General features: G+C 40.0%; 1 protein-coding gene across 3 annotated transcripts in view; it reads left to right on the top strand.

Moving 5' to 3' along the window:
• ganc (glucosidase, alpha; neutral C) overlaps positions 1–25,539 on the top strand; it is a 47,981-nt gene that overhangs the window by 5,075 nt on the left and 17,367 nt on the right. For all 3 annotated transcript variants that reach the window (XM_031906886.1, NM_001113833.1, XM_012967957.2), the window contains 17 exon segments: positions 290–346; positions 1,977–2,085; positions 5,823–5,947; positions 7,702–7,884; positions 9,350–9,383; positions 10,619–10,676; positions 10,771–10,867; positions 11,193–11,373; positions 12,748–12,901; positions 13,090–13,325; positions 15,482–15,608; positions 16,464–16,543; positions 16,706–16,849; positions 18,055–18,151; positions 19,366–19,467; positions 19,935–20,178; positions 20,270–20,334. In XM_031906886.1, coding sequence (XP_031762746.1) covers positions 290–346; positions 1,977–2,085; positions 5,823–5,947; positions 7,702–7,884; positions 9,350–9,383; positions 10,619–10,676; positions 10,771–10,867; positions 11,193–11,373; positions 12,748–12,901; positions 13,090–13,325; positions 15,482–15,608; positions 16,464–16,543; positions 16,706–16,849; positions 18,055–18,151; positions 19,366–19,467; positions 19,935–20,178; positions 20,270–20,334 — 2,093 coding nt within the window.

The following is a 25,539-nucleotide window of genomic DNA, read 5'->3' as shown; positions in this document are numbered from 1 at the left end:
AGCTGTTAGAAAGTAAATGTATCAGTTATGGCAAAGTGAAGCACCGTGAAAGTGTCAATACCAGATGGTGTTCATCTTAATAATATCTTTTCCCTAAATTAAAAAACAAATATTATCTCAAGTGATCAACAGCTTGTGGAAGGAAGTCAACCAGACTATGCAAACTGCAGTCATACCTAAAATCCAGTGACACAGTATATCTTGGAAAAGTTTAACCCATTGTCGACCTGCAGGAAATTACTAATAATTGTATAAATATATTAAAACACAAAGATTTTTTTGTTCCCAGCATCCTTACTGAAGACAAGAAAAAATTCAAGACCTGCAGTCAAATAGGCTTTTACAGGTAAGGCTCTCATACAAATATACATTACAGCGATAATATGCACAAAGATAAAGGATTGTTAGGCTTCAGAATATGGATAAATGTGCTGTTTAGCAACCTTTGAAAGTAATTTCTCAAAAAAAATCAATATTCCCTATGCCAAAAATTTGCCTTATTATATTTGGTAGATGTTATCAGTGCTTTATTATGTTAATGTAAATTACTTTTAGCAGTCAGCTGTTATACATGCCTAGTAGCTGTACATAAAGCCATCATCTGTATGGTAAATTGGCACTGCAAGCACTACTAAAAAAGTCTCAGTACATGTGGGTTAAATTAATCTTCTTACCAGTATTCAAAATCTAAATTACCTGGGCTAGAAGGGAGATAGGTATTTCAGTGTCCAAGCAGACAGCAGCCAAGTGAAGCAGAACCAGTTCTCCCTGCTTGACCCTGGCAACAAGGCATTGGTTTAGAGCAGTGATCCCCAACCAGTGGCTCGTGAGCAACATGTTGCTCCCCAGTCCTTGGATGTTGCTCCCAGTGGCCTTAAAGCAGGTGCTTATTTTTGAATTCCTGGCTTTTGGGCAAGTTTTGGTTGTATAAAAACCAGATGTACTGCTAAACAGAGCCTCATGTAGGCTGCCAATCCACAGGGGGGCTGCCTAATCACCAATCAGAGCCCCTATTTGTAACCCCAGGAACATTTTTCCAAGCTTGTGTTGCTCTCCAAATCTTTTTACATTTGAATGTGGCTCTTGGGTAAAAAAGGTTGGGGATCCCTGGTTTAGAGGGATCGTTCCCATGTAACATTTACTATGATAAGGATTGTTTTATTCTTAGCTTCATTTTAGTTTTTCTACATTTTTTATTTTTCACAGTTTTTGAATTATTTACCTGCTTCATTTCAGCTTGCACTTGCCCCTGGGAAGATTGCCTAGGGCACCATGGAGAGATGACCCTGGGACCTACCTTTTCGGCCTGAATTCCCTTAGTTTCTGCCCTTCTCTTAGTCGGGTGCAGCGATTAGGGTAGTTTTGCCCATGGAGCTGAGTAGGAATGGAGGCTAGTTGTGAATATAGGCGAGTAGGGTGAGTGGGCGCCCTCAACCTGTAGGTCTGGCACTGATCTGTAAGGCTACAATTTTATGATATGGTTACTTTGTAATGCTTATCTTTCTATTGAGGCCCTTTCCTATTCATGTTCCAGTCTCTAATTCATACCACACTGCCTGGTTGCGAGGATAAACTGCACCCTAGCAACCAGATAGGGGCTGAAATTCCAGACTGGAAATTGTTGGAAAAAAAAGTTAAATAATTAAAAAAACACAACAAATAGAACTAATAGCAGTAACAGTAACAATAACAATATGGCCTCTCAATCAGTTCTGATTGCTGGGATGATCAACCCTAGCAGGTAGATGGTAATTAAGATGCTGGTTTGTGATTTCACTGGAAGTAAGAGGGAGGTGCAACTGCTATTATTTCAAATTCTGATGTATGAAAAAAAGACAGGGCTGGATCTGAAAAGAAAATGGTATGTTCTGTAAAAACTCCCTTCCATAGAACCATTCATGGAACAGTGGCCAAGCAGGAAGGTCAGAATTGGTCTTAATGATGAGTGTGATTTTTTTTTTTTTTTTCTTTCATAGGCGACAGAAGCTTCTCCTTCAAGGCCCATCACCATACCATGCTGATCTGGAAATGCTCGTAGTTGATAACGGTATTGCCACTCTCCAGATCATTAACCAAGACACAAAGGTAAGTGTTACAGAGGACCCATGATGACAAGCTACTGTGTAAGAAGGATGGGAAAGGGGTATAAAGGTTTACCCAAATTTTATATAAGATTCACCACATTAGTGCCACCTAGAACACTATATTTATTCTGCAGAAAGCTTTACAATACCTGAGTAAAATGCCCTAGAATCTCCCTCCATTTGTTTAAGATTGCAGTTGCCATTTTAGCTTGGTCTTCCTAGCCTCCTGCTGTAGCTCTAGCTGTTGGTAGCTCAGATTACACATTCCTAAGGGAGGGGGGTAGTGAGTTTTATGCATTCTTGTTGGAGGGGGGAGCAGGAGAGAGCTGTGCAGACTCTGGCCCAGGAATGAAGGATTTTTCTTAGAGATGAAGTCAGATGCCCAAGAATATGTTTAAAAAAAAAAGAGACAAGAAATCCTGTGTTTATTTTGATAGAGGACTCAATGCAGCTTTTCTGTGAGTGCTTATGGCTGTATTTACATACCTTTCTGATAAATCTTACTTTTTTTCCTTCTCCTTTAATGCAACTTAATGCACTATGTTTCCTCTTCAGCATGTATTATTATTATTATTTATATAGTGCCATCAATTTACACAGAGCTTTACATAATATAGGGGTACCAAAGACAGAACAGTTAACATGTACATATAAACAATTCACAAAAATGGTTTGCAGTTACATCGGATCAGGTTTGGAGACACTGGGGGAGGGACCTGCTCGCAAGAGCTTACATTCTAAAAGGGAGGGCTGAGACGTAAGGTCAGGGTAACTAGCATGGCGTTGGAGTTCATGTAAGGGTGTAAAGTGACAGTAAGTGCGGAGTAATAGGTGAAAACCAGTGGTTAGTGAATGTTTGGGGGATAAGGTTATAGGGTTGATTGAAAAGGTGAGTTTTAAGAGACTTAAAGGCTTGGAGAGTCTGGCAGTGCCTAATGGGACTGGAAAGAGTGTTCCAGAGGATGGGTGCAACACGTGAGAAGTCCTGTATGCGAGAGTAATAGGAGGTGATGAATGAGGAGGAGAGAAGGAGGTCATGTGTAGAGCGAAGGTTATGTCTGGGGGTGTATTTGGGGATTAGAGTGGTTAAATAGAGTGGTGCGGCACCAGTGAGTACTTTGAAGGTGAGTACAAGAATCTTGAACTGAATCCTGTACATAACAGGTAGCCAGTGCAAGGATTGGCAGAGAGGGGCAGCACTCGTGGAGCGGGAGGAGAGGTGTATGAGTCTGGCAGCACTGTTCATGATGGATTGGAGTGGGGTCAGTTTAGATAGGGGAAGCCCACAGAGCAGTGAGTTGCAGTAGTCTAAGCGAAATATGACGAGAGCGTGGATGAGTATTTTGGCAGTCTCATAGTTACATACATAGTTACATAGTTACATAGGGTTGAAAAAAGACCATTGTCCATCAAGTTCAACCCATCCGAGTAAACCCAGCACACAACCTATACTAACCAATCTATACACTCACATACATAAACTATATATATACAACCAGTAATACTAACTGTAGATATTAGTATCACAATAGCCTTGGATATTCTGCTTGTTCAAAAACTCATCCAGGCCCCTCTTAAAGGCATTAACAGAGTCTGCCATTACCACATCACTAGGAAGGGCATTCCACAGCCTCACTGCCCTCACCGTGAAAAACCACCTACGCTGCTTCAAATGGAAGCTCTGTTCCTCTAATCTATAGGGGTGACCTCTGGTGCGCTGATTGTTTTTATGGGAAAAAAGAACATCCCCCAACTGCCTATAATCCCCTCTAATGTACTTGTGTTCCTGTACATGAGTGAGGAAAGGTTGAATGCGTGCAATGTTTTTGAGGTGAAACCGACAGGATTTAGAGGGTATTTAAATGTGGGGAGTGAAAGAGAGAGCCAAATGTGACTTGTGGAATTGGGGTTATATTAATATTTTCCACACAGACATGTCTGTGATGTCAGGCAGGGAAACGGAGTTAGAGGGTGGGAATTAGACCCGCTCGGTTTTGTCCATGTTGATTTTTAGGTGGCGAGAGGACATGAATGCAGAAATTGCAGTTAGACAGTCGGAGACACAAGCTGGTGAGGGCAGGTCTGGGGAAGAAAGTTATATTTGGGTATCGTCTGCAAATAAATGATAGTGAAATACAAAAGAGCTGATTAGTTGACCCAGACCAATGGTGTAGATAGAAAATAGAAGGGGTCCAGGAACAGAGCCTTGAGGTACAGGAGCAAGAGAGAATGATTGACAGTGTCAAAAGGTGCAGAAAGGTCAAGGATTAAGAGAGAGTAGTGGCCCTTTGCTTTGGCAGCGAGTAAGTCAATCGCTACTTTAGTGAGGGCAGTTTCTGTAGGGTGGTGGGGGCGGAAGCCAGACTGGAAAGAGTCAAGTAGGGAGTTAGATAGTGTGAGTGTTTGTTATGTGCATGTTGTTCAAGCAGTTTTGAGTAGCAAGGGAGTAGAGAGATCAGCCGATAGTTAGAGGGGAGTGTAGTATCCAGAGAAGGCTTGGGCTTGATGATTGGTTGTTTGAATGAGTGTGGGAAAATGCCAGAGGAATATTAATATGCCAGGGAATATTAACAGAAGCTAGCAAAGTCCTCAGAAGTGATAGAAGAGGAGGCAGTAGGTTGGGTGGGTGGATGGATGTAGAAGGGAGTAGAAAGTGTTGAACAGTTGTTTGGGGTTGCGAGATTGTGTGGATATGAGATTGGCAGAGTGGGACTGCTTTGCAGAGGACAAAGCAAGTTATGTAATGCATTTTTGTAGTGGTCGAAATTAGTCCCGGAGTTGTTGTTTTTTCCAGCTGCGTTCAAACCTGCGGTACTGCCTTTGGAGTTGTTTTGTGTGCTTAGTGTGCCAGGGTTGTCTGTTGGTGCGATGTGGGTGGTGCAAGGAGAGGGGAGCAAAGTTGTCCAAGACAGTGGTGATTGTGTGGTTGTAGAAAGATGCAGCAGGTTCAGGGTCAGTGAATGAAGAGATAGAGCAGAGCACAGGCTGTAGAGTTGATGAAAAGTGTTGTAGATTAATGTGATGAAGGTTCTTTCGTCTGGCGGTAGGATTTGGAGGAGGAAGAGTGGTGTGCGAGAGAGAGAGTGTGAGTGTAAGGAGATGGTGATCAGAGAGAGGGAAAGGAGAGTTTAAAAGGTTAGTTAGAGAGTAGAGGCAAGAAAAGATGAGGTCAAGGGTATGGCCGTCCTGATGGTAGGTTCTAAGACCCATTGTTTGAGCTCATAGGAGGAGGTAAGATTAAGGAGCTTGGAGGTATGTGACCTTTTGGTGTCAATGTGGATATTGAAGTCACCCATAATTATGGCAGGGATGTCAAAAGACAGGAAGGATTGGAGCCAGGCTGAAAAATCATCTAGAAATTTAGAAGTAGCTCCTGGAGGGCGGTAGATCACTGCAACCTGTAAAGAAAATGGGGAGTAGATCCTAACTGCATGGACTTCAAAAGAGTGGAAGGCGAGGGATGGTATTTGAGCAATGGGCTGGAATGAGCAGTGCTCGGACAGTAAAATACCGACCCCACCTCCATGTCTATTGCCAGGTCTGGGGGTGTGGCTGAGCTGAAGGCCACCAAAGGACAGAGTTGTAGGGGTAACTGTGTCAGTGGGGCTTATTCATGTTGCAGTGATGCCTGTCTATAATTGCCAGGGACAAACCATGTTTTCAGCTCTTTATTACCCTGGTGATGTGCTTTTATAAGCATGGTAAGAAAGTGATTACAGAGTTCACTCTCTCTTTCAGGTTCCTCTTCAGGTGCAAATCATATCTTGCAAAGGCATTTTCAGGCTCAAGATCAATGAGATATCTCCACTGAAGCCAAGATATGAGGTTCCTGATGTGATAGTAAAAGATCTGGCCGCTGAAAGGTTCATTTGCATGTTACCAGTTTTATTCTATTAATTGGACAATGCATTTAATTCCCAAGTTAATTATATGTGAAATTGCATGTGCACATGTGTATGTAAGTGTAGTTGCAATACTGCTCAAAATAGTTGAAGTTGCAGATGGGGGAAAGCTGTGTTCAATTGATTATTTAATTTCCCAGGTAGGGAGGGTGAGGGTCTGTACAAAACACACACTTTTGTAGCACCAATGTATTATCTGGATAGTCCCTGTAGCTTTTTCCAGCCAAAATTTTGGGTTGTGCTAAGTTCACGTCTAGTCTGATTTTGTGCTATATTAACAGAAGTTTAGGGAAAATGCATTATTTCAAACCAGAAAACTATGGTAAATGGTGAAACTGCTCCATCAGATCTAAGCAGCATTGACTGGAATTAAATGGTACTTTTTAAGTACCTGATTTTTATCTAATGGAGATTTTGATAATATTGTGTGTCTGTCCTTGCAACTTTTTAATAAGCCAGTAATATCACTTATAGGCATGCTGAGTTGGAAAGAACTGCTAATGCTTTTTTAAAGGAGTAGATGCACAGGGGAATATAATATAATTATGTCAGCGCTGATAATAAGCAAAGTAGTCTCTCTCCATATTTTTGGGTTATTGTAGAACATACTAATAGCTAGGGCTACTGTTTACTTGCATACTACAGCTGACTGTGATGGAGTGTTGTAAAATTCCAGCAGTTTTGCACTAAGATCCACTCAGCTGAGATTTGTGAGGGCGTGGGTACAATATTGGGATATCAGTATCACTTTAATTAGCAGTTGCTAGAAAATCGAGCTGCAAATTAGCTATAAAGTCAAGTATTAAATTAGAGACATGATGGCAAAGTGGCATGAAGACTTGTAAATGAGAATTAAAGCCAATAAAATAAAAACACTGCATTGTACTGTAATAAATGCTGCACAAAACATTATCCTGTTCTAAACAACTCCCAAGTCAAGCAGCATGTGTTAAAGCGGTAGTTAAACCTTGATCTAACTTTTACTATTGGGCAGATGTCCTGAGACAATTTGAAACTTGTCTTCATTATTTATTCTTTTGTGAATTGATTATTTATTTTTTTGTATATTTTCTAGTAGTTTCTGTAGTTGCTAGGGTCCAACTTAACCTAGAAACCAGACAGTGGTTTGAATGTGAAACTGGAAGATGAATAGGAAAGAGCCTGAACAGAAGCATGAGAAAAGTAATAAAAAGTAGCAATAACAATAAAATTGTAGCCTCACAGAACAAAAGTTTTATGGCTGCAGGGGTCAGCTGCCCCAATTTCAGAGCTAGAATGAGGAGGAAGAGGAAGGCAAATAATTCACAATATATAAGAAATAAAAAAAAATATATACCAAATGAAATGTTTCTATGAATAGGGCACACATACTAAAGGTTAAATTAAAGATATACTGCCCCATTAAATGTAAGTGTAATAATGCAGAGAAGGAGAGATCTGTTTACACAATAGAGTATCCTTGACTCACACCTGCACTAAGAACTGATATCTGTTAGCTAAAAACAGTGTTTCAGCATGATATTAAAATAAGCTACATAAATGGGGCGATGTACTCTCTTTAGTATATGTACTCAATATCCCCTCTTGCTGTTAATGCACTGTATCCTTTTCATTTTCACTAAAACTGGTTTGAGAATTGCCTCTTAAAATTTCAGTTCAGCTAGTAAATGTCTCCATTGCTATGCAGTGATTATCATTATGGTTTATCCTCTCAGGCTAAATGTGTCCCAGCGGGAATCTGGTTGCATCGTTCTGGAGAATCCAAATGGCCCTTACAAGCTACACATCACAGCTCAGCCATTTTCTGTCTCAGTAACTGCAGATGACAAGCTTCTGCTTAGTCTTAATTCCCAGGGATTGCTGTATTTTGAGAGTCTGGTATCCCCACAATCAAAAAGGTAGGAGAGCTTGGTATGACAGTTAAGAGTTCATGTTGCCCACATTCTCCTGTTTAAAGGTTAAATAACCCAGCTTTCTAACTGTCCTTAGTCACTTTGGCCAGGGATTTTCAAAGCTGTATGAGAGCTGGGTCCTAGGTTCAACATATAAGTAACAGGTGGTTATTAAAACTGCAGTATAGCATAAGCCAGTACTTTATGTTTTTGCTAGCTACCAGCTGCCCTGAGCACATTAAGCATGTGAATGGCACTGATACGTCCAACAAAATCCAAGATGGTGACCCCTTGTGACAAGTTTGAAGGCCTGAATCATTACTACTACAGAGATGCTGAACCTTTAGGCTGGTGCAGCAAGTTTAATATACAAAATATGGCATTTTTAGCCATATTCATTTTTAGGGTTTAATACTTTAAGCCAAGTAGACACTATTACCCATCTTTATCTTTGTAATGAATAAAATGGTAAATTGTGTTTTTATAAGAATCAGAGTGAAAACCAAATGCCTTATTTGTGATTTTTTTTTAGAAAGCAGGTGATGTTCTGTTTGGCACACATATGTAATAATAATAATAATATATATAAATTATGTTTTAGTTGGTGGTAGTTTAGTAGTCTTTAGGGAGGTGGTTCCCAAATTCTAAGCCTGGTTCCCTAGAGAGGGGCCCAGCCTGATAGCTGTTTAGGGTTAAATAAGGGGAAAGAGCTACTCCTGCAAGCCCAATTTGGAGCTGGATTAGGATGAGGTTTTGGTGGACCCCTACTTTCTACTCTAGATGGAACAATGACTAATTTGCCAATTCAGCAATATTTTCATACAGCTATATCTTTGTTATGAGTTATAGAGGACCACAACCAATTGTGCGACCATTACTCTCAGTAGCTTACAAGATGTCTGCAGAGGTATCAACATATTTTGCGAAAAGGAAAATGTTCTGTTTTAGATCTTGCCTTTAAGAGGCAATATTTAACAGTGATCAGTTAATTAGAGAGTCCTGAACTTAACAGAAAAGATATCCATCTGGAAAAAAGGTTATGGCATTTTTATAACAATGAGTAACTAGGGATGTTTGACTGCTATTCAGAAACACTTAATTGTGCATAAGCTGCCACCCACACGTGTATACTCACTTTTTTATGTGTTGCACTGCAAGGGAACAGAGCCCATTTATTCTAGGGAGGCTGTACTGGAGGCTTAGCAGTTCTTAATCACCAAACTCAAGTAAAGCACCACAGAGAAAGGCACCAAATAAACATATGCTAATTGCCCTTTTAAAGGCCAAATTGTTTCATCAGTGGGAAGAATTCCATGCAGTTCTGATACGCTTCATCTACCACGGCCCATAAAACTATCAGTGCAAACTTTATAATTTACTCAAAAAACAAGTGTTTCCTAAAGCTCTCTCATGGGAATTTACAGCAGGAGGTTTACTTTTAATATCTGATTAACTCCTTTCTTTCTTTCAGTGCGACTTTAGAGAGTGACAGTGAAGTGACTAAGGTAAAAAAAACATAATGTGTTCTTTAAAGGGGTTGTTCACCAACACAATACTCATTTGGTCTTTCTATTTTCTGCGGTTTTTGAATTATTTAGCTGTTTTTGTTTTAGCAGCTCTCCAGTTTGGAATATTAGCAGTTATCTGGTTGCTAGGGTTCAAATTACCTTAGCAACCAGGCAGTGGTTTCAATGAGAAATTGGAATATAAATAGGAGAGAGAGACTGAATAGAAAGATAATTAATAAAAAGTAGCAATAACAGTAAAAATGTAGTCTCACAGAGCAATAGTTTTTGGCTGTTGAGGTCAGTGACCCCAATTTGAAAGCTGGAAAGAGAAGAAAAAGATTTATTGAAAAGTTCTAAAACATACTAAAAATTAACTTAAAGGTGAACCACCCCTATAGTGCATTCTGTTATGTGCCTAAAGGGCAATGGCATATGAAGATTTTAAAGTTGAAATTGCTGATGCCAAAAAGGCTGTTTGCAGTATTGTGTTTTTTCCTGACGACTGCACTGCTCAAAATACTCTTCTGTTTTGGCAGGCACTTCCTATTTACTTAAATGGGAAATTAAAATTTACTGCTTATGACAGACACTTGTGTTAGTATATAGGTATCAATGCGTGGACCACCGCAGTCAAAATTGCCTTATCCTTGATAGCATAAACGAAAGTCATTGAGACAAAATGGCAGGCATAGTTTTTTTAAAGTCTATGAAAAATGCCATGGTTTTGTCACAACAGACAGCTGTAATGTAAAATTTGGACAGAGAGAAAACACAGAAGCAACAGCAAAAATTTGTAATGAAGAGGGATACTGTTTAAAAAAATTAGTTAATGGACTCAACAGTCTCTACCTGCATCAGGCTTACAAATAAGAATGGTGTCATTATACAGACAGAACTGGAAACTGGATAAAATGGGTAAACTGGGTAAAATGAAGGAAGATGTAAAATTACATCACTTTTAGTTTCACAAAGTGAAATAACAAAAGCTACAGATTTATTCTAATTAAATCAATGGTTAAAAAGTATATTCAGCATATGCCCTGAACTCAGGTTGAACAAAGGAATATACTGGCCCTTTAAGCAAAGGTGGCACCACACAAGAGATCCTTTGATGCAAACTATCACGTAACCTGATTGTTAAATAGATTTACCTTCACTTAACAGCATTTGTGTTATGGCTGAAAGATATTTTGAATTCCCATGTGATAACCTTCCTTTATTTGTTTTGCCAGGATGAGTATGGACTTTGGAGTGAAACCTTTGGGGAATTTGTGGACATTAAGGCTAGCGGTAATGCATTTCTTGTGATATTTAGCAAGTCATTTCCTATATTATTTTTTAATGAAATGTCTGTGGCATCATTATCTTTCTTCTTTCCTTAAAGGTCCAGCTTCTGTTGGCCTGGATGTTTCACTACATGGATTTGAATATGTGTATGGTTTGCCAGAACATGCTGATACACACAGACTCAAAAATACAGAGTAAGCTGGCCTATTCCTAAACTGCTTCAGTTGGGGTTGAAACTAATGGACAGGGCTTGAAGGTGACTTGTTTCTCAACCTGCAGGCTATGCTAACACCAGACATAGGACACTTTATTTGTGTGTAGGTGTTCCCTCTTTATTTCAGTTAAAATTTTTGGTTGATATCTACTTGGGAGCCTACTTTTCCTGTTAACAGCGGGCACTCCTGTCCTTTCTGTTCCAGTGACTACAATGCATTGAAATGCTCTTTGTTCTTTTGATGACACAAAAAATGACAAGTGCAAACACTTAGGAATAAAGCACTTTCTCTGTTCTGGCCCTAGGCACAATGACGCATACCGGCTGTACAACTTAGATGTGTTTGCATACAAAACCTATGATAAGATGGGAACATACGGATCTGTGCCACTGCTTCTAGCACACAAACCCACGCAGACATGTGGGCTATTCTGGCTCAATGCTTCAGAGACCCTGGTAGAAATTAATACCAGGGCTGCCCCGCAGGTGAGATGCAAGATAGAACGGGATAAACCAAATGGGTCCTTCCTTCATATATGTGATTGGGTTTTTACCATCAGTGCTAGAATGGTAAAATTAGGTTATTCTGTTTCCCTTTAGGCATCATCTGATATACAGGTAGAATAATTTTATAGTTTTAAGTGAAAATGACTTCCTGGCATCTCTCAATGTTAGAAGCAAAGCAACAAAGGGACTGGTAACAAATTAGGTAGAGCACTTTCACTGCAGTTCCTTTTTCAACCACCAGATAGCATTGTTTTGTTCTTTTATTTTTTACTTTGTATGCAGACTGTCTTTGCTCTATTCCTGATATGCCCACCTAAGGTGGCCAATATCAGGCTAAATCGATTATTTGGACCTAGAATTTCAATGACAGGGATAGGAGCCAATGCAGTCCCTGATCTGACGGGATAATCAATCATGCCCGATCTACACCTGGCCGATTTTTGGCCAGATATAAATCGCGGAGGCCCATCGGAGTGCCCCATACTTGGGCAAATGAGCTGGCAAATCAGTCTAAAGGACTCGAATCGGCAGCTTGAATCTGCCCATGCATGGCCACCTTTAGTCAAGCTTAGAATAATATTAGCGTATTCGTACAATAGGGTTTTCTAACATATGGCTTTCCAGCTGCTGAACTAGAGCACCCTGCATATTCTCATTGTGACAAAAATGGAGGTAGAAACCCATTTTTTTTAACCCAAGATTTTGAATTAGAATAATAGAACACTCTGTTTGTCTTAGTTGTTCTTAAAGGAGAAGGAAAGGTCTAATCACTAGAGGGTGCCAAAATGTTAGGCACCCCCCAGTGATTGCAATCACTTACCTGATACCCGGGCCAGTGCTTCTATTAGCAGAAAAACGCACCAACTCGGGGTACCTGCAACTAAGCTATCTTTTTTCTTCCTTTGCGCATGTGCAGTAGAGTGAAAAACCAAACTTAAACAAAAATGTCAGGTTTTTCATTCTACAGCGTTGGCCCCGGGATTCTGAAGACAGAAAAGGGAAGGAGGAGGATTGCTTGGTTGCAGTTTTCTCCTAATAGGAGCACCGGCCCAGGGTATCAGGTAACGGATTACAGTCACTGGGGGGTTCCTAACATTTGGCACTCCCCAGTAATTGTAACTTTCCTTCTCCTTTAATTTACTTTTGCGTTAATCTAATAACAGGCACAAAACTTGTTTGATGTCTAATACCCCATAGCAACTATGCTTGTAAATAGCAGACCTGTAAATGCTAGATGCTGATGTGTCATAAGAACTGAAGCAAACTGTGCAAATATGTACGAATGTAAATGTATAAATATTGCTAGGCTGCCTCTTTTTTTAAATATTTTATTCACAAACATTCTTTCCTCAGCCTTCTTTGTCCAGATCTGTCCCAGATACACGCAAGCAGCGGGCCATCCCACAGACAGAAGTGAGGTGGATGTCTGAAAGTGGCATTGTGGATTTGTTCCTGTTAATGGGACCTTCACCACAAGACGTGTTCAGACAGTATGCAAATCTCACAGGTTATTAGGCCACAATTTCTTATTATCCGTCAGATATATACATGTTGCTTTGTAGGACCTTGGCACTGAAATAATATTAAACACCCAAGGGCTTCACTTGCCTTTTACAGTGTCTTGATTTCTGCTGGTTCTCCAGTAACCTGTACAGAACCTGTAATTGACAAAAATATAATGCTTTGTATTGGCAGGTTTCCAGTCCTTACCACCTCTGTTTTCCTTGGGTTACCACCAGTGCCGGTGGAACTATGAGGATGAAGCAGACGTGGAAGCAGTGGACTTGGGCTTTGATCTAAACAATATCCCTTATGATGTCATCTGGTTGGACATTGAGCACACAGATGGAAAGAGGTACTTTACCTGGGATCGTGAAAAATTCTGTAATCCAACGAGGATGCAGGAGAAGCTGAAACAGAAGAAACGCAAGGTAGGAAAAAGTGTTGGAATTTTCAATTTTGTAAGTAGCTATTTTCCTTTATTTTGCATATGGATAGATAATTGGAAGTTTATGAAATTAGTCTAAATGCTAAGCCACACAAATTTGGTATTTTACATTTTATTCTGGTACAGTTAGACTAAGAAAGAAGAAAAATATTTAATTGCTACATAGGACTGTAATAGAGCAGATTTGTATCAGACAATGATTCCCACATATGTGATAGAGGGCCACAGTGCAGTAGTACATTTTTGTAATAGATTATATGGGACAGCTGGCTTGTCCTATGCCAGAGCAAAAGTCTGCTTGAAATAGTTTTGTGGCCAGCATCCTTGAAAATGCTGGCTGCTGCCCAAAATGCACCAGTCCTTTTTGGAAGCAGCAGAGTGGCCTGGGGGGCAAATATGTGTTTGCCTTGGTGAGTCTGTATATTTCTTCTGTAATCTCATTGCAATAGCCTCAATGGCCACTAGATGTTAACAGGCGAACCATTTAGAAACACATATCACTGCAATCCATTTATATGAAATAATCACCTTTAAATCTCTTGACTTGGTGATTTTACTTATCTTAATGGAGTAATTTTTGCAGTAAGATTTTTAAATCCTTTTTACATAGTTACATAGTTACATAGGGTTGAAAAAAGACCAGTGTCCATCAAGTTCAACCCATCCAAGTAAACCCAGCACACACAACCCACACCTACCAATCTATACACTCACATACATAAACTATAAATACAACCACTAGTACTAACTGTAGATATTAGTATCACAATAGCCTTGGATATTCTGATTGATCAAGAACTCATCCAGGCCCCTCTTAAAGGCATTAACAGAATCTGCCATTACCACATCTCTAGGAAGGGCATTCCATAACCTCACTGCCCTCACCGTGAAAAACCACCTACGCTGCTTCAAATGGAAGCTCCTTTCCTCTAATCTAAAGGGGTGACCTCTGGTGCGTTGATTGTTTTTATGGGAAAAAAGAACATCCCCCAACTGCCTATAATCCCCTCTAATGTACTTGTACAGAGTAATCATGTCCCCTCGCAAGCGCCTCTTTTCCAGAGAAAACAACCCCAACCTCGACAGTCTAACCTCATAGCTTAAATCTTCCATCCCCTTAACCAGTTTAGTTGCACGTCTCCAGCTCATTAATATCCTTCTTAAGGACTGGAGCCCAAAACTGCACCGCATACTCAAGGTGAGGCCTTACCAGGGACCTATAAAGGGGCAAAATTATGTTCTCATCCCTTGAGTCAATGCCCTTTTTTATACAAGACAGCACTTAATTTGCTTTAGTAGCCACAGAATGACACTGCCTGGCATTAGACAACTTGTTATCAACAAAAACCCCTAGATCCTTCTCCATTAAGGAAACCCCCAACACACTACCATTCAGTAGATAGTTTGCGTTTATATTATTTCTACCAAAGTGCATAACTTTGCACTTATCAACATTGAACCTCATTTTCCAGTTTGCTGCCCAGTTATCTAATTTTGTCAAATCGCTCTGCAAAGCAGCAGCATCCTGCATGGAACTTATAGTTTTGCACAATTTAGTGTCATCAGCAAAAATAGAAACAGTACTGTCTATGCCCACCTCCAGGTCATTAATAAACAAGTTAAAAAGCAAAGGCCCAAGGACTGACCCCTGCGGTACTCCACTAACCACACTGGTCCAATTAGAAAATGTTCCATTTACAACCACTCTTTGTACTCTATCCTTCAGCCAGTTCTCTATCCAATTACAAATATTATGTTCTAGGCCAATATTCCTTAATTTGATCATTAACCTTCTGTGAGGTACTGTATCAAACGCTTTAGCAAAGTCCAAGTAGATGACATCAACTGCCATTCCAGCATCAAGGTTCCTGCTCACCTCCTCATAAAAGGCGACTAAATTAGTCTGGCAAGATCTGTTACGCATAAAACCATGCTGGCACAAACTAATAGTATTGTGAACTGCAATGTATTCAAGTACCCTATCCCTTATTACCCCTTCCAAAAGTTTTCCTACTACTGATGTCAGACTAACAGGCCTATAGTTTTCAGGCTTAGAACGGGATCCCTTTTTAAATAACGGCACCACATTTTTAATCGGTTTCTTCTCATGTGAAGCTCACTTTTTTTTCCTTTTAATAGCTGGTTGTCATTTCGGATCCTCATATTAAGGTAGATCCAGACTATAGCCTTTATTCTGAAGCCAAGGCCAGAGGCTACTTTGTCAAGGACAGAGGTGGACAAGACTTTGAAGGCAACTGCTGGCCAGGTCAGATCTTAGCTTTCTTTCTTTATGTCTCTCCTTGAAGTGCAACTGATAAAGACAGGGCAGGGTGGTACAGGGGGCAAAACACTCAGTGCAGCCCCATTAAAGTGCAACTGATGAAGACAGGGCAGTGGGGTAAATGGGGGGTACAACAGTCAGGGGCTCCATGGCAGATAATTAGAATGCTAATACAGCAACACATAAGGCAACAATAATAGGGTCAGTTTTCAAATTGCTAATACAAGTGCTCCACTAATTATCAGCTCAAAGTTCATCGTTATACAGGAAAAGCAGCATTTTCTTTTAGGAGACAAGCTTCCAGACAGAACTGCATAGGTATAAGGAGGCAACTAGGCTTTCTGGTCTCCTGCTCCTCAGATTGCAGAAAGGTCCATATCACTCCTGAACATGTACAGACATATACATGCACTGCAACAGCAAACCTTTACATTTAGTATTTTAGATATCTTTTTGTTCTAGTATACTCAGATTCCTTGGCAGATATCAGACTTCTGTCTGTCTGTTTCTAAAATTATGAAAGAAGTTATTCATTCCAATGAATGACTGCTTGATTTGCTTTCCCCTGATCGGCAGGGCTATAAATACAACATAGATATCCATATAACACGTCAGCCTAAATTGATTCTTGCGCTTATATTACCTTCTTTATTCTATGAGTAAACATGTAGCTATTTTTACTGCTTGGCTAATTACAAGCTTGCATAAGCAGTACACTCACTAATAATGTAAAAAGGTTAACTTTATAGGTGCTGGTTAATTTCTGCACAGAGAGCAAGGATAAGTTTTTTTGGTACAATGATGGGTATTACTAAACCTCTTTGCTCTTATCTGGCCCAGGCACATCATGTTACTTGGACTTTACAAATCCTGCTGTACAAGACTGGTACTCAGCTCAGTATGCACTTGATTCCTATAAAGTGAGTGTCAGATTGAACCATTTAAGTGATTATATATACATGTTGTATCTTTTCATTTGCTATCTATATTCATTTTGTATCTTTTATTTTTGTACCCAATGGTGCTTGCAGAATAGCTGAAAACATTTTGACCATATAACTCCCAGTTCTTCTCTTTCCCAGGATTCTACTGAGGTCCTCTTTGTTTGGAATGACATGAATGAACCATCAGTGTTCGATTCCCCAGAGATGACCATGCCAAAAAATGCTGTGCATTACAAAGGCTGGGAACACAGGGACCTTCATAACCTTTATGGTTTTTACCAGGTAAAGGGTCTATTTGGTAATGTTAGCGTTAGCTTGAGTGATTTTATGTTAACAGTAACAAGGAATAGCTCTTGGTTAACCTTTAGCAAATAAGCTTGGAGCAGGGATCCCCAGCCTTTTATACCCCTGAACCACATTCACATGGAAAAAGTAGGAGCAACACAAGCATGAAAAAAGTTCTTGGGGTGCCAGTAAGAGCTATAATTGATTATTTGATAGTCCCTATGTGGACTGGCAGCCCACAAAAGGCTCTGTCTGGCATTACACTGTGTTTTTATGCAATCAAAACTTGCCTCCTAACCAGAAATTCAAAAATAAGCACCTGCTTTGAGGCCACTGGGAGCAACATCCAAGGGGTTGTGGTGCAACATGTTGCTTACAAGCTACTGGTTGGGAATCACTGGCTTAAAGGATTGATGCACACCAGGCTTTTCTTGCTCAGTTATAAGAGGAGTGCTGCACACATTACAGAAATGTGTTATTAGCCTGGTCTGTGGGTCATGCCAGCAAGTAGAAAGGGGCCCCAGTGAAAAAAAATCCTGACACACACCATATACACCAGCGGTTCTCAACCTGTGGGTCACGACCTCTTTGGGGGATTGAACGACCCTTTCACAGGAGTCGCCTAAGCCTAAGTGGTTCTCAACCTTCCAAATGCCGTGACCCTTTAATACAGTTCCTCATTTTGTGGTGACCCCCAACCATTAAATTATTTGTAAGACCATCGGAAATATGTGTTTTCCGATGGTCTTACAAATAATTTAATGGTTGGGGGTCACCACAAAATGAGGAACTGTATTAAAGGGTCACGGCATTTGGAAGGTTGAGAACCACTGATCTACACCCTTTGTGACAAAACCCCACCAATGATCCACTCAACCTTAGCTCACTTGCTTGCAAGCTCCACCCCCTTTGCAACCTGCAAATCACGCTTTCAAATCTCTAAGGTCCCCCTCTGCTATGGGGCCCCTACTGTTGTATCGCCCATCTCTTAAAATTAATGTTTAAGAGATGGGCTATATTACCAAATATCTATTTACCAGAACTTGTCACCTCTAAAGGCTTGCCATGCTAATCCTATATTTATAGCAAACAAAAAAAAATTCTATCCTAACCTACAACAATTACATGTAAATTGTGTATATTTTTTTAAACTGTTATAGGTAAACTGTAGTCACATTTACATTTCACTGCTGTTTTTGCAGCAAATGTCTACCTTCAAGGGATTGATGCAGCGGTCAGCTGGACAGGAGAGACCCTTTGTACTGACACGGTCATTCTTTGCTGGCTCACAGAGATATGGTGAGAAAAGCCATTCTTGTCTTTTTAAGCAAAACAAACACATCTTAGGCTTAAGCCACATGGGGCTGATTCTGAGACTGCAGATAAACGCAAGCTGAGAATCAGCCCCTATGCTCTGATTACTTTCCGATTTGCCTGCACCCAGAGCTATTATGTAGGCACACGGAGCAGAGCAAATGGCTCAGGGTGCAGGCACAGGGAAAGACTGTTCAGAGTGTAGGGGGTGATTTCAGCCTCTGTTTATCCACAGGCCGAGCATCATACCCATGTGGTCATAGGCTAAAAGAGCTTGCCTTGTGAATACGTTTAAACCAGACACTGCAATGAGTAGCACAGGATAGAGTCAATTCTAATACCAGGATCAGAAGCTGATCACCTTTACTGAGTGAGAAGGTTTTATCAGAGAACATAAATTAAAAAGTAAAACTTATTTCATATATGTTGCAGCTATTTTCCTGGAACAAAAATGGCAGAATTGTCACGGATCAATTCCAAGTGAAGCGATACCATAACAGACCTTTTTAACACCTAAAGAGTTTTACCAGCTGCTTTCTGCACCAAAACTTTTCCTATGACAACAGATTTTTAAAAGTACTAAATTTCCATCAATATCACATAAAAATATTCTGAATCTTGTGAAAAAAATCTCTGATTTCACCAAATTGTAATCCAAATTATTTATTTGCTACATTCCCACTTAAAAAAACATTTTGGCCTTTAAAAATATTGTTTGCCTAATAATTAATTGTGCCTAATACAGGGCAGTATGTTCCCTCTAATTCCTTCTCTGCTATGTGTAGCAAAAAAAATGTCTTTGTGCGCACATTTAAAACTTGTGCACATTGTAAAAAAACTGTGTGCTTAGGTCAGAATAAATACAAAATTTGGTGTTTACACACAAAACAGTTTGTGCGCACCATCATTTGTTGTGTGCATGCTCACTAATACAGAGCTTAGAGGCAACATTGAACAATACATATTCTAGGCATAATTGTGCTATGTCATTGATGCTGTGCAGTAAAACTGAATGAAGGGGAGATTAGTATAAGAAACAATACAAATTTCTGTTTCATAGATATTATCTAATGTTATTAGAGGAGGAAATAGAGGCCTTTTCTCTGGGATTAGTAAAGTAGTATATCTCTCTATCTATCTATCTATCTATTGTATGTCTATCTATCTATCTATCTATCTATGCATTCATTCCAATACAGGTGCAGTATGGACTGGAGATAATAAAGCAGACTGGGAGTACTTAAAAATATCAGTCCCGATGCTGCTTACACTGAGTGTGACTGGGATTTCCTTCTGTGGAGGTAAGCAAACTGTTCGCTTCTGCACAATCACGCAAGAACTGCACTGAACATTCTTGTACCTGTACTGCTTTTTTACAGTGGGGCCAGCTGCCATGTCCATAACTAAATCTTTCAGTACCTTTTTTTTTTTTTACTAGTGAGTGGCACTGGTTTGCCTTGTACAGGCCTGTACAGAATCATGCAAGGAATTGTGGAAAATGGATCCTTGACCAAAAGAGAGCTGTCATTGTTTCAACAGTCAGAATCAGCATTTCAGAAAGGGACAGACAAATACTGCTTTGCATTGCAATTACATTTACAAATAACTTTAAAACCACTGAAAATGTGTAATGAATGTACAATGTTAGAATTACGTTTTCATTAAAAATGGAGGGTGGCATTCTGGTTTCTCACATCTGCAACCTAAACATTATGATCCTGTGTCCACTCTAAGTTCAAAACGTGATGTTAATCTTTCCCTTATACAGCTGATGTTGGAGGGTTTGTTGGAGACCCAGAGCCAGAACTCCTTATTCGATGGTACCAGGCCGGCGCATTTCAGCCCTTTTTCCGTGCACATGCCATTCAAGACAGCAAAAGACGTGAGCCCTGGCTATTTGGGGAAGATAACACATTGCTGATAAAGAAAGTGATAGAGGAGAGATATACTCTGCTTCCATTCTGGTACCTGCTCTTTTACCGAGCCCATGTGTCTGCCCAGCCGGTGATGAGGTAAGTATTAATACGCATGCTAACCGGTCACTGCTGTTTTGCCACAGTGTTTTGCATAAATGTATTTGAATTCCCTATGTATTAAACACAGGCCTATGTGGGTAGAATTCCCCAAGCATACTGAAAGCTTTGAAGAAGAGACACAGTACATGTTAGGTAAGCCATTTTACCCCCTACTGAGCAAATTGTACATGACCTGACATGTTGCAAGTTATTGTGTATAATATAGTAACTGAATGAGCCAATAGTACAGTAACAAGTGTCGATGATATCACAGTAATGTTTTCAAACTGAACAGTTTTCCTTCTGCTTGAGCTGCCTAAAACAATACATTAGGCCATGAAACTTTTTATTTGAGGGGCCACTTTTTAAAGTGATACTGACACTAAAAAACTACACTTCACAATATGAATGTACATTAAAAGTTACCTAAAGGTCATGGTGATCGTATTTTGCTGATAGGGCTTCTTTTATAAGTAATTGTTACTTGAAGTTCTAAAACCTGACTGTTGTGCCAACCTGACTGTCCCTTCTTAGCTTGTCAGATATGGCTTCTAATGCTAACAGACTCCTGCTCACAAATATGGCTGCACCCACATAGAGAAACATGGGGGATCAGATAGGTAATGTAAAAACATCAGGCAGACTTTTATGGCAAATTTATAAATAGCATGCAAAGAAAGTGTCAGTATCTCTTTAACTCTTTTACTGCCAAGCACGTATGGCATACGTGCTGGCAGTAAAAGGGCTTAAACGCCAACGACGTGTCTCATACGTCGTTGGCGTTTAAGCGCTGCCCTCTGCAGCGGCGGCATGTGCCGCCGCTGCAGAGGGCTTCTAACAATGACAGCCCCCCTGGGCAATGTGCCAGGGGGGCTGTCATCAGGGTCCTGCGAGCCGATCGCTCGCAGGACCCTCCAGGAAGCAGCAGATGCGATCGCATCGCATCTGCTGCTTCCTGCTTCCTCCCTCTCCCCCAGCGCCGGCCCAAATGAGGAAGGAGGCGATCGGTCTTCAGGAACAGGTAAGGACTTTTTTTTTTATTGCATTTACACACTTTTACACACTTATACACACATTTACATACATTTATACACACTTACATACATTTACACACACTTACAGCACACATTTTAGAATTTTTTTTTTTTTTTTTTTTTTTCATTTTTCATTTTTCACACTTTTATACACTTATTTACACTCATATACACACTTACACACTATCACACAACTTTTACACATGTACACACATGTATACACAAACACTTTGGTTTTTTTTTGTTTTGCTTTTTTTTTTTTTTTTTTTTCATATTACCACTTTGTTTTTATTTTCTTTTACCTAAAAACTGTTTATTTTGACAGCGTAACTATTGGATCAGATATTCTGGCCACTAATTACACTGTCATGTAACTTATTTTGTTGTTTCACTGATTTGCACAATTTTTGTGGTTTTATCACATTTTATCCCTATATAAGTGTTCCTGATCTGTTTTTAGCGTAGCTTTGCCAGGTGTAACTTTGGTGTACAAAAATAACTTTACCTATTTTGAATTCATCAGAATGTGTACTTTCCAAAAATATATGGTTTTCTGGGGGTCACTGTATAGTTAGGGGGGGGTTACTGCACATAATACACTGACAGGGGGCTCTGTGTGCAAAAGCTGAGCTGGCAGGCGAGAAATCCTTATGCGCTATTTTCATTTTGGGTTCAGTACATACCGCAGACTTTGGTATATCTATGCATATTGGGCATCAAACTGTTCAGTAGGCCTCTGGTGTTCCTATTTGGGGTGACTTGCCTTTGTACGCAAGAAATTGTGTGAGATAAATGCGGCAAATTGCAACATTTTTAGGCGATTTTCTGAAATCTCATAAAAACCGATAACTTTAGGAAAGCTTTGCGGCTTGGTACTTTGGTGTAGAAAGGACTCTTTACCCTTGTTGGATTTGTCAGAATGTGTACTTTCCAAAAATATATGGTTTTGTGGGGGTCTCTGTATAGTTAGGGGAAGTTTTGGCACATAATACACTGACAGGGGGCTCTGTGTGCAAAAGCTGAGCTGGCAGGCGAGAAATCCTTATGCGCTATTTTCATTTAGGGTTCAGTACATACTGCAGACTTTGGTATATCTATGCATATTGGGCATCAAACTGTTCAGTAGGCCTCTGGTGTTCCTATTTGGGGTGACTTGCCTTTGTACGCAAGAAATTGTGTGAGATAAATGCGACAAATTGCAACATTTTTAGGCAATTTTCTGAAATGTCATAAAAACCAATAACTTTAGGAAAGCTCTGCAGATTGGTACTTTGGTGTAGAAAGGACTCTTTACCCTTGTTGGATTTGTCAGAATGTGTACTTTCCAAAAATATATGGTTTTGTGGGGGATCTGTATAGTTAGGGGAAGTTTTGGCACATAATACACTGACAGGGGGCTCTGTGTGCAAAAGCTGAGCTGGCAGGCGAGAAATCCTTATGCGCTATTTTCATTTAGGGTTCAGTACATACCGCAGACTTTGGTATATCTATGCATATTGGGCATCAAACTGTTCAGTAGGCCTCTGGTGTTCCTATTGGGGGTGATTTGCCTTTGTACGCAAGAAATTGTGTGAGATAAATGTGACAAATTGCAACATTTTTAGGCAATTTTCTGAAATGTCATAAAAACCAATAACTTTAGGAAAGCTCTGCAGATTGGTACTTTGGTGTAGAAAGGACTCTTTACCCTTGTTGGATTTGTCAGAATGTGTACTTTCCAAAAATATATGGTTTTGTGGGGGATCTGTATAGTTAGGGGAAGTTTTGGCACATAATACACTGACAGGGGGCTCTGTGTGCAAAAGCTGAGCTGGCAGGCGAGAAATCCTTATGCGCTATTTTCATTTAGGGTTCAGTACATACCGCAGACTTTGGTATATCTATGCATATTGGGCATCAAACTGTTCAGTAGGCCTCTGGTGTTCCTATTTGGGGTGACTTGCCTTTGTACGCAAGAAATTGTGTGAGATAAATGCGGCAAATTGCAACATTTTTAGGCGATTTTCTGAAATGTCATAAAAACCGATAACTTTAGGAAAGCTTTGCGGCTTGGTACTTTGGTGTAGAAAGGACTCTTTACCTTTGTTGGATTTGTCAGAATGTGTACTTTCCAAAAATATATGGTTTTGTGGGGGTCTCTGTATAGTTAGGGGAAGTTTTGGCACATAATACACTGACAGGGGGCTCTGTGTGCAAAAGCTGAGCTGGCAGGCGAGAAATCCTTATGCGCTATTTTCATTTAGGGTTCAGTACATACTGCAGACTTTGGTATATCTATGCATATTGGGCATCAAACTGTTCAGTAGGCCTCTGGTGTTCCTATTTGGGGTGACTTGCCTTTGTACGCAAGAAATTGTGTGAGATAAATGCGACAAATTGCAACATTTTTAGGCGATTTTCTGAAATGTCATAAAAACCAATAAATTTAGGAAAGCTCTGCAGATTGGTACTTTGGTGTAGAAAGGACTCTTTACCCTTGTTGGATTTGTCAGAATGTGTACTTTCCAAAAATATATGGTTTTGTGGGGGATCTGTATAGTTAGGGGAAGTTTTGGCACATAATACACTGACAGGGGGCTCTGTGTGCAAAAGCTGAGCTGGCAGGCGAGAAATCCTTATGCGCTATTTTCATTTAGGGTTCAGTACATACCGCAGACTTTGGTATATCTATGCATATTGGGCATCAAACTGTTCAGTAGGCCTCTGGTGTTCCTATTTGGGGTGACTTGCCTTTGTACGCAAGAAATTGTGTGAGATAAATGCGACAAATTGCAACATTTTTAGGCGATTTTCTGAAATGTCATAAAAACCAATAACTTTAGGAAAGCTCTGCAGATTGGTACTTTGGTGTAGAAAGGACTCTTTACCCTTGTTGGATTTGTCAGAATGTGTACTTTCCAAAAATATATGGTTTTGTGGGGGTCACTGTATGGTTAGGGGAAGTTTTGGCACATAATACACTGACAGGGGGCTCTGTGTGCAAAAGCTGAGCTGGCAGGCGAGAAATCCTTATGCGCTATTTTCATTTTGGGTTCAGTACATACCGCAGACTTTGGTATATCTATGCATATTGGGCATCAAACTGTTCAGTAGACCTCCGGTGTTCCTTTTTGGGGTGATTTGTCTTTATCTGATCTTTATCAAGAAATTGTGAGAGATAAATGCGGCAAATTGCAACATTTTTATGCGATTTTCGAAAATGTCATATAAATCTGCAAACTTAGGAAAGCTTTACAGCTTGGTACTTTGTAGCAATAAGAAATATTTACCCATTATAGATTCGGGGGGATGTGTATTTTCCAAAAATATATGGCTTTCTGGGGTGAATGTACTTTTTTTGTAGCATTATCCCACATAAAGGATGTAAATGTGTTGATTTTGCAGGAGCTGAAATGATAGATCATATGGGGGTATGTTCCCATTGGGGCCCCTACATGCCACATACTTAGGTAAACCTATACATATTGGGCATCAAACTGTTCAGTGGACCCCTGGCGTTCAAATTTAGGGTGTTTTATCTTGGTACCTAACACTATGTGGGAGATAAGATGCTGCAAAGTGGAAGCTTTGAGGGGATTTTTGGAAATGTCATCAAAATTGCTAACTTTAGAAAAGCTGTGCGGCTTGGTACTTTGGAGTAGAAAGACATGGGTACCCATTTTAGATTCGGGGGAATGTGTACTTTCCAAAAATATATGACTTTCTGGGGTGAGCATACTTTTTACTAGCTTTATCCCACATATAATGATGTAAATGTGTTGATTTTGCATGAGCTGAAATGACAGAAATGACAGTATATATGGGGGTATGTTCACATTGGGGCCCCTACATGCCACATACTTGGGTAAACCTATACATATTGGGCATCAAACTGTTCAGTGGACCCCTGGCGTTCAAATTCAGGGTGTTTTATCTTGGTACCTAATGCTATGTGGGAGATAAGATGCTGCAAAGTGGAAGCTTTGAGGGGATTTTTGGAAATGTCATCAAAATTGCTAACTTTAGAAAAGCTGTGCGGCTTGGTACTTTGGAGTAGAAAGACATGGGTACCCATTTTAGATTCGGGGGAATGTGTACTTTCCAAAAATATATGACTTTCTGGGGTGAGCGTACTTTTTTGTAGCTTTATCCCACATATAATGATGTAAATGTGTTGATTTTGCAGGAGCTGAAATGACAGAAATGACAGTATATATGGGGGTATGTTCACATTGGGGCCCCTACATGCCACATACTTAGGTAAACCTATACATATTGGGCATCAAACTGTTCAGTGGACCCCTGGCGTTCAAATTCAGGGTGTTTTATCTTGGTACCTAATGCT

The sequence above is a fragment of the Xenopus tropicalis genome, chromosome 8 (genome assembly GCF_000004195.4).
Source record: "Xenopus tropicalis strain Nigerian chromosome 8, UCB_Xtro_10.0, whole genome shotgun sequence".
Lineage (NCBI taxonomy): Eukaryota > Metazoa > Chordata > Amphibia > Anura > Pipidae > Xenopus > Xenopus tropicalis.
The sequence above is the reverse complement of the archived record's forward strand: the minus strand, read 5'-3'. Positions and strand labels throughout refer to the sequence as shown.